The sequence below is a fragment of the Bufo gargarizans genome, chromosome 7 (genome assembly GCF_014858855.1).
Source record: "Bufo gargarizans isolate SCDJY-AF-19 chromosome 7, ASM1485885v1, whole genome shotgun sequence".
NCBI lineage: Eukaryota > Metazoa > Chordata > Amphibia > Anura > Bufonidae > Bufo > Bufo gargarizans.
Genome location: NC_058086.1, coordinates 9,562,983 through 9,581,471, shown reverse-complemented (window position 1 = coordinate 9,581,471; position 18,489 = coordinate 9,562,983). Strand labels below are relative to the sequence as shown.

General features: G+C 42.7%; 1 protein-coding gene across 1 annotated transcript in view; it reads left to right on the top strand.

Annotated features, from left to right (window-relative positions):
• Nucleotides 1-1,489: 1,489 nt before the first annotated feature.
• Nucleotides 1,490-18,489, top strand: part of GALR3 (galanin receptor 3) — a 92,766-nt gene continuing 75,766 nt past the window's right edge. The window contains exon 1 of the mRNA XM_044302223.1: nucleotides 1,490-1,836. Coding sequence (XP_044158158.1) covers nucleotides 1,490-1,836 — 347 coding nt within the window. The remainder of the gene's footprint in view (nucleotides 1,837-18,489) is intronic.

Below are 18,489 nucleotides of genomic sequence, written 5' to 3'. Positions count from 1 at the left end.
AATGTTTGGTTGAAGTTATTGCTGCCAAAGGAGGTTCAACCAGCTATTAAATCCAACTGTTCACATACTTTATCCACCTGCACTGTGAATGTTTACATGGTGTGTTCAATAAAAACAAGGTAACATTTAATTATTTTTGTGTTATTAGTTTAAGGAGACTGTGATTGTCTATTGTTGTGACTTAGATGAATATCAGATCACATTTTATGACCAACTTGTGCAGAAATGCAAAGGGTTCACATACTTTTTCTTGCAACTGTAGCTCATGATGGAAGGCATGTGTGGTGAGCTGGCTTGGTGGGTATTTAAGGTGTGCTATAGGCCGTCTGCACACATATCCCTCGTTGCTGTCATGGGTAAAAGGGACGATTTATCAAAGTTGAAGAAAAGGATGATTACTGGCTTTTGGGCCAAGGGTGGCAGTGTTTCAGAAACTATGCAGTTTATGAATTGTTCTCGTGCTACTGTGGTGAAAATGTATCATGAGTGGACAAATTGCACCATTGTGAATAAGTGATGTGGAAACTGCATAGCAGCAAGTGCCACTGATGTTAGGTGAATGTAGCTACAAAGGCGGAACGACATGCTACAGTGGAGCAGCTCATTGCCAAAATTAACCAAGGGGCTACCAGACGTGTGTCTAAAACAAAGTTCAGTGAACTCTCCTGCATATGGTGTCCCAAAGCCGACAGATGATCACTGCACCTCTGGTAATGAAGTTGCATCGGCAGAAAAGGCTTCACGTTTTGCAACAGTATAAGAAGTGGACCTCTGCTGATCGGCATAGGGTTGTCTTCTCCAATGAGTCACATTTTCTGCTTCATCGAACGGATGGACATTGGCATGTAAGGTAAGAAACATCAGCGAGCAAACACCCTGCAACCATTGTTGAAAGAACACCAGCTGGTGGTGGCAGTGTTATGGTCTGGGGAAGGCTTTCTTTCCATTCTCTGGGCCCACTCATCCATAAGGAACGCATTCTCAACTGATTTGGGTATGAATCCATCCTTGCAGATCACGTACACCCATACATGCTGATTGCCTTCCCTGAGGTGGATGGGATCTTCTAGCAAGACAATGGGACATGTCACATGATTAGAAATTTCTCAGAACGACCCTGGCCCCCTAATTCTCAAGACTTGAACCCAATTGAGCATCTGTGGGACCACCTCAAACATTGTGTTCACTCTATGGATCCTCCCCCACACACCGTTCAGCAGCTGTGGGATGCACTGCAGTCAGGATGGCTACAGATACCTGTGACAACCTACCAGGACCTTATTGCGTCACTCCCAGCCCGCCTAGCCGCTGTCTGTGCTGCACACTGCGGTTAACCTGGATATCAGCTGGTAGTCATAATATTGTGATTACGAATGTGTAACACATTGATAAGTTAATTATAAGGTAAATGATTTTAATGCATTTTGTTAATTATTCAACTTTAATTTTGTTTCTGTACTCTTTGTAGGGTGGTGAATGAATCAAAGCAATGTCTCAGGATTGGAATGGATCAGTATCAACAGAACTGCCGCCTGGGGGAATCATTGTCCCTGTGGTCTTTTCCTTGATATTTGCTCTGGGCACAGTGGGGAATGGTTTAGTTTTGGTTGTACTGCTGAGAAATGGCCAAACCAAGTACAACACCACAAACCTCTTCATTCTAAACCTGGGGGTGGCAGACTTATGTTTCATACTACTATGTGTCCCATTTCAAGCGACTATATACACCTTGGATGGATGGTTATTTGGGGCATTCCTCTGCAAAGCTGTTCACTTCTCCATATATCTGTCCATGTACGCCAGTAGTTTCACATTGGCTGCCGTCTCAGTTGACAGGTAAAGAAAAAGTCTGTTCGAAATATTTTCAGAAAGTTTCTCTAGCAGTCCTATCTATCCAACTGATCCATCTCCAAAAACCATCTCTTCCTGTTGCCTCCATTTGTCTTACTGCATCTCGCTCTCAGCACCTTCCTCTCTCTTTCACCTGTGCAGACCATTCTTGTCATTGTTTTGCCTGTCATGTCTATGTATGACAAGATAAGCGAAGTTTTGAAAAATTGTATTCGTCAGCTTCGCCAAAGTTTGACAAGAAATTCGATTCATTACAAATTAATTTGTCACAAATCACTGTTAAAACTCAATTTTTAACACCCACTTAGACAGAAGTGTACTTGCAACGGTCATTAAAAACGGTAATACGCTAGTGCAATATGACCTCTTGGGTCTAAAATCACCTCATCCACTTGCTCTCACAGAGGCGGTCCGCTCCTCTCGTGATTGAAAAAGACCTGCCGAAGGACCTGTGCTGAGTGTGATGATGTCACAGCGCACTCCCAGCATGATCACATGGTGAGGTCATCAGTGATCACGCTGGGAGCACTAGGTGACATCATCACGCTGAGGAGCGGATTGCCTCTGCACGAGCAAATGGATGAGGTGAGTGATTTTTTTTCCCCGTTCTTTCTAAGACAACTCCAGCCACCATTTTAAGAAACATGATTCAATACTGAAAAGTGGAAATTCAGCTTAATTTAGAATAAAAATTTTCCTAAAATTCTGACCAAATTCCACTTTGGATACTTTGCTTCGCTAAACACTAGTTGTTTTATCAAGCTTTAAACAGGTTTTCTGAGAATTTTTTTAATGGATGACCTATACTCTGGATAGGTCATCAGTAGTTGATCGGTCGGAGTCCGACACCCAGGGCTGACACCAATCAGCTGCTTGAGAAGGCCTCGGTGCTCTCAGTAACACAGAGGCCTTCTCTCAGCTCACCAAGCACAGTGCCGTACATAGTACAGCAGCTGTGATTGGTATCGCGCTCAGCCCCATTCACATCAATGAAGCTGAGCTGCACCTAGGCCACGCCACTAATTAGCGTGACATCACATGGCCTAAGCACAGCTGTGAGAAGACCATGGTGCTAATTCAAGCTCCGGTGCCTTCTCAAACAGCTGATCGTGGTGGTCCAAGTTTTTGGACCCCCACCGATCAGATACTAATGATCTATCCAGAATATGGCTCATCCATTAATATTACATAAGCCTTTCTGATTGTAAAGCGCTGCTGGATATGTTGGCACTATATAAATAACGATTATTATTACCTGTGGCCTAATAGGCGTACAACACCTTTCTCGAACCTGTATTCCCATGTTCTTTTCTTTTGCTACTCTATTTGTTCTTAAAGTATTCATAGTCTTCTTTTTATGATTTCTTCTCCCCTACCCGGACTACATTTAGTAATCAAGTACCTTTGTGTTCATTTGATTTCTTTCATAAAGTCTCTCTGGAATATATTCTGTCATACATTCACCTGCCCAATTATGCGTCAGATTTTCACAGCCCTGGTCTATTCCTGTTTTCTGCCCAACATTCTCATATTTTTTACTTTTTTATGTGAGGTCATAGTGGGTTTTTTTCTACTATGTATAATTAATGAGTAATTGCAGTACAAGCAGCATACAATACTGTGACCAAAATAACATGCTCATATCCATGTTATCACTATATAGAAGGAACAAGTGACTTCTTTCATACCGGCCCTTCAGCCAAACAGACTAATACGGCTTTGAGTTGGTCACAATAACCTGCACAAACTCTTCCAGCATCAAAATGATCACAATTATTTTTCAATTATGGACTATGTTTAGCTGGTTCACATTTTTGCTCTTTGTCCATGTCTGCTTAAAGCCTCATGCAGACGTCTATGGAACACGGTCCATGAGATACCGAACTGGCATCCTGCTTAGTGCAGGAGCGCGCGGCGTCATTGGTTGCTATGACGCCGTGCTCTTTGTGCCACCGCCGCAGTACAGTAATGCACTCGTGCATTTCCCAGCTGGACATAGGAGCTTGAAATGATCCAACAATAAAGTTTAATATAGGACAGAAGAGGTGATTTGGCAGATTTTATTAGCTGCTCTCCTGAAATCCATGACCCGATTTGCCTGCACTGCTACTAGAAATCCTGTAGTGAAAAGTGCAGATGTGTATAAAATAATATATTATCCTATACTGTATAATATATATATATTTTTTTATATATATATATATATATATATATATATATATATATATAGATAGATATAAAAAAACAATTATTATAATTCTAAATAATTATAAAGTTGTTAATTATAAAGTATGAATATTAGTCCAATATGCTGAACCCTATTTTCTCTAACACAGATGTCAGCTATGTAATATATGACATTGTTATTGGGGAGTGAGTTTTCTCATTAATAAGATTGACTGTCTTGTCCTATGTAAGGGACATATGTAAAAATATTAGAAACTATTCTGTATTTTGAGCACGGTTTATAAAACAATTTTTACATGACAGTCATTACTTTGTTATAAAATGCTAATATTCTTATTTACTATATTGGCAAACAGTCCTCTAAACCCGTATTAACCATGCTGGAATGCAGCAAGTGATTATAAGCATGGCACCTCCAGGACCAAACACTGGTAGCTCTTCTGCATTGGTGTTCATAGTCGGTAATACGGTAAAGTCAGAAATTGGCACATGTACAAATGCTCCTTATGGGGTTTACGTTTCTTTTGTAGTTTTCCAGAATGGATTAGAACCTCTGGGCCTGGATGCCTCAGGAGATTGGAACTACAGTACATCTAGATCCCTCTCTCACCCAGGATTGGGGACACAGAACTGTTAATAATGAATAGTTCAAGGGATTGTAGGAGAATGTGTGTAGCTGCTTTAGGATTAGCTGTGCTGATATTACTATATTCCTTGTGAATAACATAGAATATAAGGTAGAATTATAGATACGTATCTCAGACTTAATGACAGTCGTGTATTGTTTCTTGTCCTCGCATTTTGTCCATTGGCTCCCAATGCAATGACAAGTAAGGCCATATTTCTGTTGTGTGTGACTGAGCACTAAGCAAAAAGTGGATTAAAATAAAATACATGGATCCGTGCTGCTCCAATCATATAAGGCTCCACAGGAACTAGAGAGAGTCCACCTCCCTTGTGCAGAAGATGATCACAGTCACAAGGCTTCAAACAATGTTGTTCTTCAATGCTTCATCTGCATTTCAGTCAATGCCATAAGCACAATGTCAATGTAGTCTTACTTGTCATACTTTAGAGCCATATATTATGCACAGTCAAATGGGCTTATGAAATTAAGACCCCATTAGTGTATTATTACTATATTTCAATGTTTGTACATGAATGAAGCCTTAAAGGGGTTGCTCAGGATTCCTTTTTTAATCCCCCCCGACTCACCCCCACAGAACCTGTGATGAGAACTACTTACCTACTCCACGCCATTTTGTTCAGGCCCCATGGTTCCCTTGCTGTCTTCAATGCATTTTCAGTTCCTGCCTGTAAACTTCCTGCATGGACAGGGTCACGTGCTCCACTACAGCCAATCACTGACCTCAGCAGTGATGTGTCCCCAAGTGGTACGTCACTGCAGAGTCACATGCCATTTGGTTAACTGTCACTGCTGAGCGGTGCACATGACCCCAGCCCTGCAAGAAGTTTATAGGCAGGGACCAGAAGACCAGAAGTCTGGTAAAAATAGCCCTGGACCCATGGAGCTGGAATGGAGCATAGAGTAAGTATAGATCTCTTCACAGGTACCACTGGAGTGGAGGGGAAATAATCTTGGACTAGCACTCTTAAAAGGGTTCTGCACTTTATTTTAACTGAGGATCTATCCTCTGGATAGATCATCAGCTTCTGATTGGCGTGGGTCGGACACCCGGGACCCCCGCCAATCAACTGTTTGAAAAGGCAAGGGCTCTCCAGCAGCTCCGCAGCCATCTCACTGTTTACCGCTGGCCGAGTGACGCAACGACTAGTATCCACTAGCGTGGGCGGGGCTAAGCTCTGTTTACTTGAATAAAGCTTAGCCCCACCCACGCTAGTTGATACTAGTCGTGACATCACTGGGCCCGGCGGTAAACAGTGAGAAGGCCGTGGCGCTGCTGGAGAGCCACTGCCTTCTCGAACAGCAAATCAGCGGGAGTCCCGGGTGTCGGACGCCTGACGATCAGAAGCTGATGATCTATCCAGAGGATAGATCATCAGTTAAAACAAAGTGCAGAACCCCTTTAAAGGAAATGTGTCATCAGAAAATGACAATATATTTATAAAGAATTGTTGTTAATTTTTAAGTTTCCATTTCAATATCTAAAAACCATAAAATACTGCCATTTTTGCACTGGCCACTAAGCCTAATTATAGACACCACTTCTTGGTCTGTACAGATCACTTTACTGCAGTTATCTGCTTATCTATACACAAAGGTGATATCATTACAGACAGGATGAGAAAGACAGATAAGCCACCATTCACAATAGGTGATTATCAGAGCGTATCTATTCTTTCCTTTTAAAATGAACCCTACACAGGTCACAAATCATGCCTAGAAAACTCTACCATAAAAGTCATCGTGTGGACCATGGCGCTAGAGTAAAGCAATTTTCTTAAACCCTGTACGCAAAACACTGTGCATGTACAGCGGGGGATGCTTTGCCAGAATGCATTCCACCGTACATGCATGGCGGGCTGATCGGGCGGGTTCAGGAGCTTCGCCCGCCCGATCACGGCAGGGGTCCCGCAGTCCCTGGTAGCCGGGCCCCTGCTGTATCAGCGCTGACCGTGACATAGAAGTGGTTTGTGGCGTGTGAAGGAGAGCATCGGGTCCCCGCGCTGCTGTGGCGTGGCACCCGATGTGTGACAAGGCAGCCTGATGCCATGCAGAGACTGCCCAATGTCTTGCACGGCATCGGGACCTGCCTTCTACGGGTGCCCAGGAGATCCAGCCTCAGGCTGCGTCTCCTAGGCAACGTGTTAGTGTATTACTCTGTGTAATACACTAAGGCCCCTTTCACACAGGCAAGATTTCCACGCGGGTGCAATGCGTGCAGTGAACGCATTGCACCCGCACTGAATCCGGACCTATTCATTTCTATGGGGCCGTGCACATGAGCGGTGATTTTCACGAATCACTTGTGCGTTGCGTGAAAATCGCAGCATGCTCCTCTTTGTGCTTTTTCCACGCAACACAGGCCCCATAGAAGTGAATGGGGCTGCGTGAAAATCGCAAGCATCCGCAATCAAGTGCGGATGTGGTGCGATTTTCAAGCACGGTTGCTAGGAGACTATCGGGATGGAGACCCGATCATTATTATTTTCCCATATAACATGGTTATAAGGGAAAATAATAGCATTCTTAATACAGAATGCATAGTACAATAGGGCTAGAGGAGTTAAAAATAAATAAAAATAATTGAACTCACCTTAATCCACTTGTTCACACAGCTGTGCTCAGGAAAAGGACCTGTGGTGACGTCACTACGCTCATCACATGGTCCGTCACATGGTCCATCACCATGGTAAAAAAGATCATGTGATGGGCCATGTGATGAGCGCATTGATGTCATCAAAGGTCCTATTCCTCAAAGAAGAAGACAGAGGAGAAGCCGGGCTGCGCAAATAAGTGGATTAAGGAGAGTTAAATTTTTATTTTATTTTTTTAACCTCTCCAGCCCTATTGTACTAAGATAATGTATTGAGAAAGCATTTTTTTCCCCTTATAACCATGTTATAAGGGAAAATAATCCAATCTACACAACACCTAACCCAAACCCGAACTTCTGTTAGGAATTCCGGGTTCGGGTACCAAACATGTTGATTTTCTCAACGCATTACAATGTTTTGCACTCGCGCTGAGAAATCGCGCATGTTCCTGCAACGCACCCGCATCTTTTTCCGCAATGCCAGTGTGAAACCAGCCTAACCACCAACCAGATGTATTGTAATGCATTGCAGAGGGGATCAGACCCCTAAAAGTGGGACAGAAAAAAAGTTAAAAAAAAAAAAGTTTAAAAAAAAATTAGTTTCAAGTTAAATAAAGAAAAAAACGCCCTTTTCCCCTTATTTTATAATAAAAAATAGGGGGGAAAAAAGAAACAACACACAAATTAGGTATCGCCACGTCCATAATGACCAGCTCGATAAATATATCACATGATCCACCCCGTCCAATAGACACCATAAAAAATAAATAAAAACTGTGCAAAAAAAAGCAATTTTTGTCACCTTACATCACTAAAAGTGCAACACCAAGCAATCAAAAAGGCGTATGACCCCCAAAATAATACCAATCTAACCGTCACCTCATTCCGCAAATAAAGAGCCACTACATAGTATACATATTATCGCCGCGTTCGTAACAACCTGCTCTATAAGAATCCCACATGACCTAACCCCTCAGGTAAACACCTTAAAAAAAAACGGTGTCAAAAAAGCAATTTTTTTGTCACCTTAGTTACAAAAAGTGTAATAGCAAGCGATCAAAAAACTATGGCTCTCAGACTATGGAGACACTAAAACATGTATTTTTTGTTTAAAAAATGCTGTTATTGTGTAAAACTTAAATAAATAAAAAAAGAGTATACATATTAGGTACAGCCTAAGTCCGATGAGATTTGGAGAGTAGAGAGTTTTTCTTCTGTAATGGTGGAGAAGCGGGTTTTTGGAGAAGAGGACTACACAGTTGTGTATCACTGAAGAGGTGGGTTTTCAGGTTTCTTTTGAAGGATTCCATTGTAGGTGAGAGTCTAAAATGTTGGGGTAGCGAGTTCCAGAGTATGGGGGATGGACGGGAGAAATCTTGGAGTCGATTGTGGGAAGAGGCGAAAAGAGGAGAGAAGGAGGTCTTGTAAGGATCGGAGAGTGCGTGTGGGGATGTATCGGGAAAGTAGCTCAGAGATGTAGAAGGGTACAGGTTATGGACGGCATTGTATGTATTTGTTAGTACTTTGAAGTGAATTTATTGGGCAATGGGGAGCCAGTGAAGGGATTGGCAGAGGGGAGAGGCAGAGGAGTAATGGGATGAGAGGTGGATTAGTCTGGCAGCAGAGTTGAGGATAGATTGGAGGGCTGCGAGAGTGCTAGATGAAAGGCCACAGAGGAGAATGTTGCAGTAGTCTAGGCGGGAGATAATGAGGGCATGTACAAGCATTTTCGCAGATTCAAAGTTAAGGAAAGCACGTATGCGGGAGATGTTTTTGAGTTGGAGGCGGCAGGTGGTGAAAAGGGTGATCCGAGGTCACTCCAAGGCAGCAGGCTTTGTTGATTGGGGAGAGTGTGCAGCAATTGATCATGATAGATAGGTCTGTTGGGTGTGTTGAACAAGATGGGGGAAAGATTATGAATTCTGTCTTATCCATGTTAAGTTTTAGAAAGCGAGAGGCGAATAAGGATGATATAGAAGATAGACATTGTGGGATTCTTGATAGTAAGGTGGTGATGTCTGGACCAGAGAGGTAGAGTTGTGTGTCGTCAGCGTAGGAGTGATACTGAAAGCCATGGAACTCTATGAGCTGTCCCAGGCCAAAAGTGTAGATAGAGAAGAGCAGGGGTCCTAGGACAGAGCCTAGGAGACAGAGAGAGAATGAGACGAGGAGGTGGTGCGAGAGTGGAAGACGCTAAAAGTCCGGTCTGTGAGGTATGATGTGATCCAGGAGAGGGCCAGGTCAGTGATGCCAAGACATGAGAGAGTTTGCAACAGAAGTGAGTGGTCAACAGTGTTGAAGGCAGAGGACAGGTCAAGGAGAAGGAGGACAGAGTATTGTTTCTTGGTTTTGGCTGTCAGTAGGTCATTGGTGACTTTGGTAAGGGCAGTCTCGGTTGAGTGGTGGGGTCAGAAGCCAGATTGTAGGCGATCAAAAAGGGAGCAGGAGGAGAGGTGAGAGGACAGTTCTGAATGGACATGTTGTTTAAGTAGCTTTGAGGCATACGGAAGAAGTGATATGGGGCGATAACTGGACAAGGAAGATGGGCCAAGTGAAGGTTTTTTGAGGATGGGTGTAATGGTAGCATGTTTAAAAGCAGAGGGGAAGACACCAGAGTTTAGTGGTAGGTTGAAGAGATGAGTTAGGGCTGGGATAAATACTGTGGTGAGGTTAGGGATGAGGTGGGATGGGATTGGGTCAAGTGCACAGGTGGTCAGATGAGATTTGGAGAGTAGAGTGGAGAGTTTTTCTTCTGTAATGGTGGAGAAGCGGGTTTTTGGAGAAGAGGACTACACAGTTGTGTAGAGGGTCTGTGGGGACTGTGTAGTAAAGCTTTCTCTGATGTTGACTATCTCTTGTTTGAAATATTTGGCAAAGTCCTTAGCTGAGAAGAGAGGAGAGGGTGGGGATGCTGGGGGATGGAGAAGGGAGTTAAAAGTGCTAAAAAGTTGTTTAGGGCTGTGTGACAGGGAAGATATGAGAGATGAGAAGTAGGCCTGTTTTGCATCAGCGAGTGAGGATTTGAATATGAGGAGGGATTGCTTGTATGCGGTGAAATGATCTTTAGAATAGGATTTCTTCCATCGCCGCTCAGAAGCCCTGGAAGCTTGTATTCGTTTTTTGGTCAGGCTGGTGTGCCAGGGTTATCTGTTGATTTTTTCGTGTTTTGTTGTGTGTGAGGGGGGCAACAGTGTCCAGAGCTGTACTTATTGTGGTGTTATATAGGGTGGTAGCAGCTTCTCGGTCTTGGAGGGAACAGATGGTAGAGAGTGGGAGAAGAGAGTCAGAAAGCAAGCAAAAGTCGAGATGTTTGAGGTTCCTGCGGGGGTGTGCTAGTGTGTGGACCAGGGGAGCTGCAGAGAAGAGACCAGTGAAGAGAAAGTGAGTTGGTTGTGGTCTGATAGGGGGAGAGGCAAATTAAAAAGCTTAGATAGGGAGCAGAGGCAGGTAAAGATCAGATCCAGAGTGTGACCATCTCTGTGGATGGGGGCTGAAGACCACTGTGATAGGCCGAAGGAGGAAGAGAGTGACAGGAGTTTGAGGCGGCCGAGTGGCATGTGTCAATAGGGATGTTGAAGGCAGAAAGAAAGTTTAGTAGCCAGGTGTTAAAGTGGTCAAGAAAGATGGTGGCTGGGCCTGGAGGGCGGTAAATGACGGCTACTTGAAGGTTGGAGGGAGAGTAGATGCGTACAGAGTGTACTTCAAATGAGGTGAGCGTAATGGAGGGTGGCAGTGGGTAATGGAGGGTGGCAGTGGAATTACTACTATTCAGTTAGAGAGCAATTTTAACCTCTGCTGACATGACCTTTTTAATAACTTCTTGCATTTCCCTTGACATAACAATTCTGGAGCATCTATTCTTATCACATGCCATTCCTTTATTATTCCTACTGGAAGTTAGGAACAAATTGCTAGTAGTTTGCAATGAAGGTCCAGATAGTATTAGATATTGGGGGGATGTTCTTGCACAGTCTGACAGTATCCAATCAGTGATGCCAGTGTCACACTGTGCAGGGGCACACCACAATCGGTAACACCTAGATGGACTTTCATTGCAAACTTCTAGAAAATCATTCTTTCAACTTCTAGAAGGAATAATAAAAGAATAGTGCATCTTAGATAACAAGAATAGATGCTCCAGAATTTGTTTTACATGGAGGATGCAAGAAGTTACTAAAACAGACATGTCAGGAGAGGCGACAGGTCCTCTTCAAATAAATATTTCTGTTGCAGCATGACAGTTTTTAACACCATAAAAATTGAATGACTGCAAGCAGAGATCTTGAAGACCATGACAAACTGATACAGAAATTATATTAGGAAGATGTTTTCATCACATAAAGAATAAGCTTTATTTGCGGAAACCTTAGCACCCCTTTCCATTTTGAAACAATAAAATGGAAGAGATTTCTCCCAGCTGTGTGCACCATGTTACACATGAAGCCAATTATAACAGTCGTTTACTGTATGACATTTTAGACAGTTTCATGTACATTTAAATGTCAGAAAAAACTTTGTGAATATGCCACAATATGCACAATTACCCTTTATAAAATGTCACTCTGGTCAGAACTCCTCTAAACCCGACAGTATTTGAGGTATATAGTAATTTCCAAACATTTTCCTATAACACTTTATTAATACATGACGACAAAACCTTTTTTTTAAAACATACAAATCTATAGCTATCTAGTACTTACCTTTTCGTCCAGCACATAATGTCAGTTCATGGCTGCAGAGGGCATCACAGGTGAATCCCCTGGTGGGCACCTGAGGAAGCGGGGATACATATGGATAGGCTGCATACAGCATCTTAACCAGCCTACGTCTAAAAAGCATGGACAAGAATAGGACATGTTTTATTTTTTGCGGGCGCCCGGAATGGACATATGGATGCAGACAGCAAATGGTGTGCTGTCCTCATCTTTTGCGGCCCCATTGAAGTGAATTGATCCACAAAAAATGCGGATCAGATGCAGACAAAACCCACGGTCGTGTGCATAAGCCCCAACTGGATAGTTTGTGAAATAATCTGCTTTTAGACAAGGATAGGACAGTTCTACAGAGGGCCGGACGCTACATCCCACAAAATGCGGAAGGCACACTACCGGTATCCGTGTTCTGCGGATCTGCAAAAACGTTAACGGCTATGTGCATGAACCCTTAAGGGTATAGATGATTTAGTGGCTGAGATGACTTCTAGGTATAGAGACAGGCTAGCCATTATCCTCTTTCCACAGGGACATGCTTTCTCGAAGTTACTGCAGAGACTCCTATAATCAGTCATCATGAGGATCTTTCTGCTGACTGTCCCTATGTGAGCAGGCAGTAATCGCATGTAAATGTACAGAAGTTGTTATTTCAAGTGAATCAAGACAGAGTGACACTACTTCCTTGTGTAAATCAGTATTCTCTAATAGTTTCTTCACTGCTAGTATACCCTTATCATGTTGTATAGATGTGTACAAACTCGCCACATCCCAAGTTACTAAAATTATGTCAGATGGCAGAGGGTCCATATGTCTGATAATCTGAAGAAAAGATGTGGTGTCCAGAAGAAATGCCATTTTTTTTATCTGGGTTGTAAGGATTTTTTTTTAGAAAGATGGATAAAGGGGATAAAATGGATTCAGTTGAGGCTACTATAGGGTGTCCCAGGGGATTATGTAGGTCGTTGTGAATCTTTGGTAGAGTATAAAATACTGGTATGATAGGGTATGGTTGTGTCCAAAAATTAACCGTGGAGTCATCAATGTCATTTTTAGAATGATAGTGCTGGAGAATCTTGCTAATGTGTGTAGAAATGGTTGAAGATGGATTATTGTTAAGTTTTTGGTATACAGTAGTGTCGTTCAATTGACGGTAAATCTCTAAAATGTATTGGGATTTGTCCATAATTACTAAAGCCCCACCTTTGTCTGCAGGTTTGAATAGGAGTTGTTTTGTTTGTTTCAGTGTGTTGAGTGCCTGCCTTTCTACATTAGCGATATTGTTCTGATATCTGTATTTCCCTTGGCTGATCTGTTTCCTGAAGAGGTCTACATTCCTCTGTACAATATTAACAAACGTCTCTACTGCCGGTTGTGTTTTTGGTGGCATGTAGGTACTCTTAGTATGTAGACCAAGGTCACCTGTGGAAATGAATGATTTACATCGTGATCCTGTGTTACCAGATGTAGTTATCTTAGAAAAATGTGTCTTGAGGCGAACGTTTCTGTAAAATCGCTGCAAATCAAGATCAAGTTAAAATGTACTTAGTGGGTAAGAGGGACAGAACGACAGGCCTTTCTGCAAAAGGTCCAATTCAGCTAGACCTAAGGGAACAGAGGAAATATTTACAACTAAATACTGTGATATTGGATGTGTAGGTTGTTACTGGAAATGCGTGGTCACCGAGGAATCCTGTTGAATTGAAGTCCCACTGGCTCTCTGGTCATTATGTGTGCCTCTTGCTCTACGTTGGTCCATATTTCTGTTGCGAAAAGGTCTACCTTCACTAGACGTAGATCGGTGAGAATCCAAGGATGGCGATTCTTCTCTTGGACGTGAAATTCAAAACGAAGTATCTGGCCAAATATACACTTGATTGTTATGATAATCCTCTGTATCTCTGAGGAATTTCTTTCTCTTGAGAACCTCAGTTTCTTTGCGTCTTTCTGCGAGTGTAGAGGACATTCTTTCTTGGAGTTGTGTGTTGTCATCCTAGGACATCACGCCTTGTAGTTGAATTGTTCTTGGAATCCGTGATTGCTGTCTGAAGATACATTAAAGTCAGTCATTATATCAAAGGAGCACTTGTTGAGGATTTGTTTGAATTTGATACAGTATTCTGGATTATCCTTGAAAAATGTGGGACGTGTCCATATTTGTAGTCCCCGTGGAATTGGTTGTGTCTTCACATATTCAGCTAGTGTCACGCTATACCATTCTTAATTTAGTAGGCGTCTTGCCTCTCTCTCCAGGTCCCTTGCTTGTAGTTCAGCAGCGGGGCTGAAGTAATTCACCAGAAAGCGTAACTTGTGATAGGATCGTAGAGATCTCCTCTTCTGCAAATGACAGGCTATAGTTAGTCATTGTAGAAACAGGTACGTTTCCAAATTAGGGAACGTTACTTTGAATAATAAACTTTGTCGCTCCCTGTTTGATGTTTGCTGTGCATAGGGTTCCCACCCCGTTTTATGAATAAGAATAAATCACAGCAAAAATTCCTTCTTCGTTCACACTGTGTTTCAAATTTATTTCGGAACAGTAAGTAATGCGGCAATACGTGTAAATGTTTTCGGCTCGCAGGCCTTTATCAGACATTAGAGGCATAGAGAAGAACAGTACAAAATTTGGTGTAACAACGAAAAATAATACAAGCTTAATACAATGACTGAAATAAAATGAATGACATAAATTTGCTGTCTCGTAAGTTATGAAGAGAAGAGATCTTTAGACCACTAGAGTTCTTCAGGCTTCACTCAGGTGGACATCCAGATGTCTGGTATATACCTTTTTACAGTGTGTACATATATATATTGGTCATATATGCAATGAGTACATAGGTAACAGATGCTAAATACAAAGCCATCAACATAGTCTGGAAAACGAGGGCATACTGGTCAAATTTAGAATCAACACGTGAGTAATCAATATAAATTTCCCATTGTGCAAACCAATTGATATACCATAGGACCAGGGGCATACCGGTCGTATTTGTGATAGGTACGTATGTAACAGATATTAACTAAGTACATGGCTCATGGATAACAAATATGCAATCTGGAACCAGTATACACTATAAAGGACTTACTTGTGCCGCAGTCAGGTAGAAGATGAAGAAAGTGTATAAGAGTAACATACACCTGAAATACGGGCGCTGTCCAGCACTGGAATGGTGATGGTGCACATGAGAGAGTAAGCTGGGTCTTCTTAAGTAAGAGGAGTGGGCGTCCCCAGCTGTAAGCGGTGACCAGGAAGCTTGTGTAGTGCGCAGGACACAGTGCATTCCAACCACCGGAAGTAAATCGGGAACACACGGAGGCCGGAAGTTGCGCTCCAAAGACAGGAGGATGTAAAGGGATAAAACGCAAACTTAGAATGGGAGGGAACAGGGGAGGGGAGATAGAATAACCGGATATTACAGGATAAGGCAATAGGTAAATTACAGGATAAAATGGAAATAAGAAAATAAGAGAAAATAGGTGAAAAAAGAGAAATAGAAGAAGAGAATAGAATAATAAGGGAAGAAGCGGGGAAGTGATCAAAGGATACCCTTGTATGGGGCACCGGGTCCTAGTAAAGGTCATGGGGCTCTGAAATACAAGAGAATCCACTGATTAGAAAAGCATATGCCATAAATAAAGAGTTATTGTGGAGCCACACTAGAGGAAATGGTTAGATCTGGTAGATTACATGAGATTTTGTATTTCATATTCTCTATTCATTCCCTTAGGGGTAAGGCTGTGTAAGGTATGGATCCAAAAGGCCTCCTTGAGTTTAAGTGTTTTAGATCTATTACCACCTCTTCGTGGAGGGGGAATCTGTTTGATAATCTGAAATTTAAGTTGTGCAATGGTGTGATTGGCTTTGTGGAAGTGGAAGGGAATTGGCAGAAGAAGGTTTCCACTTCTGATGGTAGACTTGCGTTGGCGAATCCTATCTTTGACCCTTTGTGAGATTTTACCTACATACACTAAGCCACATGGGCATTTAATAAGATACACCACGTAATCAGAATTTACAAGTGAAGAAACCCCAAATTGTATAGATTTGCCCGTATGTGGGTGTGTAATGACCGAACCTTTTTGTACGTTTGAACACTGAAAACAATGAAGGCATGGGAAGGTACCTGTCTTTTGTGTCTGTAAAAATATCTGCTTAGGTAAAAGATTGGATTGGCCTATGTCTGCCATTACTAGGAAATCACGTAGGTTTTTCAGCCTACGGTTGCAGGGTAGGACTGGATTACTGAATTCTTCAATTTCTGGGTATGCCTTTTTAAGTAGTGGACAATGGCCCTGGATGATGTTTATCACCTTGTTTGTACTTGGATGAAATGTATGGACGAAAGGAATACGTTTATTGGGTGACCTGGGTTTCTGTCTATTATAAGTAGATGATCTAAGTGTATATGACGGGTAGCCTCGATCAAGAAACCATTGTTTAATTTGCCACATACAATGCTGTCTTGACACCTTTTTCTGGGAAGTCTTTATCACCTACTGACTCCAATTAGGATAATGGAATCAACATCTTTGACCCAATGCTGGGTATAATTACCAGATGTGGATTCAGTTACATATTTATTCCCAGAATTTTTGTACAATCACTCAGAATTGAGAAAGCTCGTTGGAAGAACGAGTGAAACGTTTTCAAGAAATCTACAGTACGTCCAGTTGCCTTGATTTATTCTTTACAGATATATACCATGACCTGGATAAATGAGAACCTTCACAGACACATTGTTTAATTTCTTCCTCTCGTTGTTTTCTGGTTGGGGGATCATCGACTATAGTCTGTACTCTCTTTAATTGGGAGACTGGCAGTGCTTTTTTAGTGGTAGGTGGGTGGAAACGAGAAAACTGAAGTAGGTTATTCCTGTCAGTGGGTTTCGGTATAGATCTGTTGTGAGTTGACCTGAAGAATTTTTGACTACTAACATACATCTGATGGAACACAAAATAAGGCCTCATGCACACGGCCGTTGTGCAAAATGCGGTCCCCAATGCACGGGCAACGTCCGTGCGGCGGCCGGCACGGATCGAGACGCATTCAACTTGAATGGGTCCGTGATCCCTCCGCACCGAAAAAAAAAATAGAACATGTTCAAGTGAATGGGTGATGCGGGGAGCACATGGCCGCTGTTTGCGGGCCGCAATACGGCCACGGCCAGGCACTGGCCGTGTGCATGAGGCCTCAGGCAGAGAGATAATCACCCTGGTGATGGTTCAGAAGTTAAAAATACATTTATGGTACTTTGAGCAATTAGATTTTCTGTCCTTTTGATGAAGGACTTAGGGTCCATTCACAAGTCCCCAAAATGGGTCTGCATCCGTTCCGCAATTTTGTGAAACAGGTGTGGACCCATTCATTTTCAATGGGGCCAGAATGTGCTGTCCACATCCGCATTTGCGGATCCGCACTTCCGTTCCGCAAAAAAATAGAACATGTCCTATTCTTGTCTGCAATTGCAGTGGTCCACAAAATGCGGAACGCACATTGCCGATGTCCGCAATTTTCGGATCCGCAAAACGCATACAGACGTGTGAATGGACCATTAGAGCATGAAATTACACAGCACCATTTAATAAATGGATTGTAAAAATAATGCCCATCTCTCACCAACATCTGGCTGTTTCCTCTAAGGCTGGGTTCAGACCTGAGCGTTTTACAGCGCGTTCCTACACTCTGTAAAACGCTCAACAGGCAAGAACCAATGATTCCCTATGGGAATGGTTCTCACCTGAACGTTTTACAGCCCGTACGATCGCGCTGTAAAACGCCCGACGCCCCAAGAAGTACATGAGCTTCTTTGGGGCGTCTTGTCGCGTGTTCCCGTACATAGACTTTAGCGGGAACGCGCGACAATGGGCGTTCGCTTGTCTCTGTATGCGCGATTGCAAACGCCCGTACAATCGCGCATAAAGAGCGCTCCATCACGAACGCTCAGGTCTGAACCCAGCATTAGACTCATTCAGAGAGGACCCTGTAATTACTTTATTAGTCCTGCAATACATAATCCTTCTACATTAATCTAAATTAATCTAATGACTGCAGCAATTAAATACTGGCCATTACTCTGGAAGTGAATATGTAGAGGGAGAGAGATCACTACGTGCTAAGTGTCCTTAATGGAGTTCATCTTGTTTTATATGCAGAAGTAACGCACATTTAAAAAAGACTTACCCTGGGTTCACACCTGAGCGTTTTACAGCGCGTTCAAACGCGCTGTAAAACGCTTAAGACATGAAAACCAATGCTTCCCTATGGGAAGGGTTCACACCTGGGCGTTTTACAGCGCGTACGAACGCGCTGTAAAACGCCCGACGCTCAAACAAGTACTTGAGCTTCTTTGGGGCGTTTTGACGCGCGTTTGTGGCCATAGGACACTGCAGTCAATGACACAAACGCGCGTCAAACGCGCGTTTACTATTACAAAAAACGTGCATAAAAACGCGCGACAAAAACGCGCGTAAAACGCGCGTTTGAGGAACGCTTAGGTGTGAAC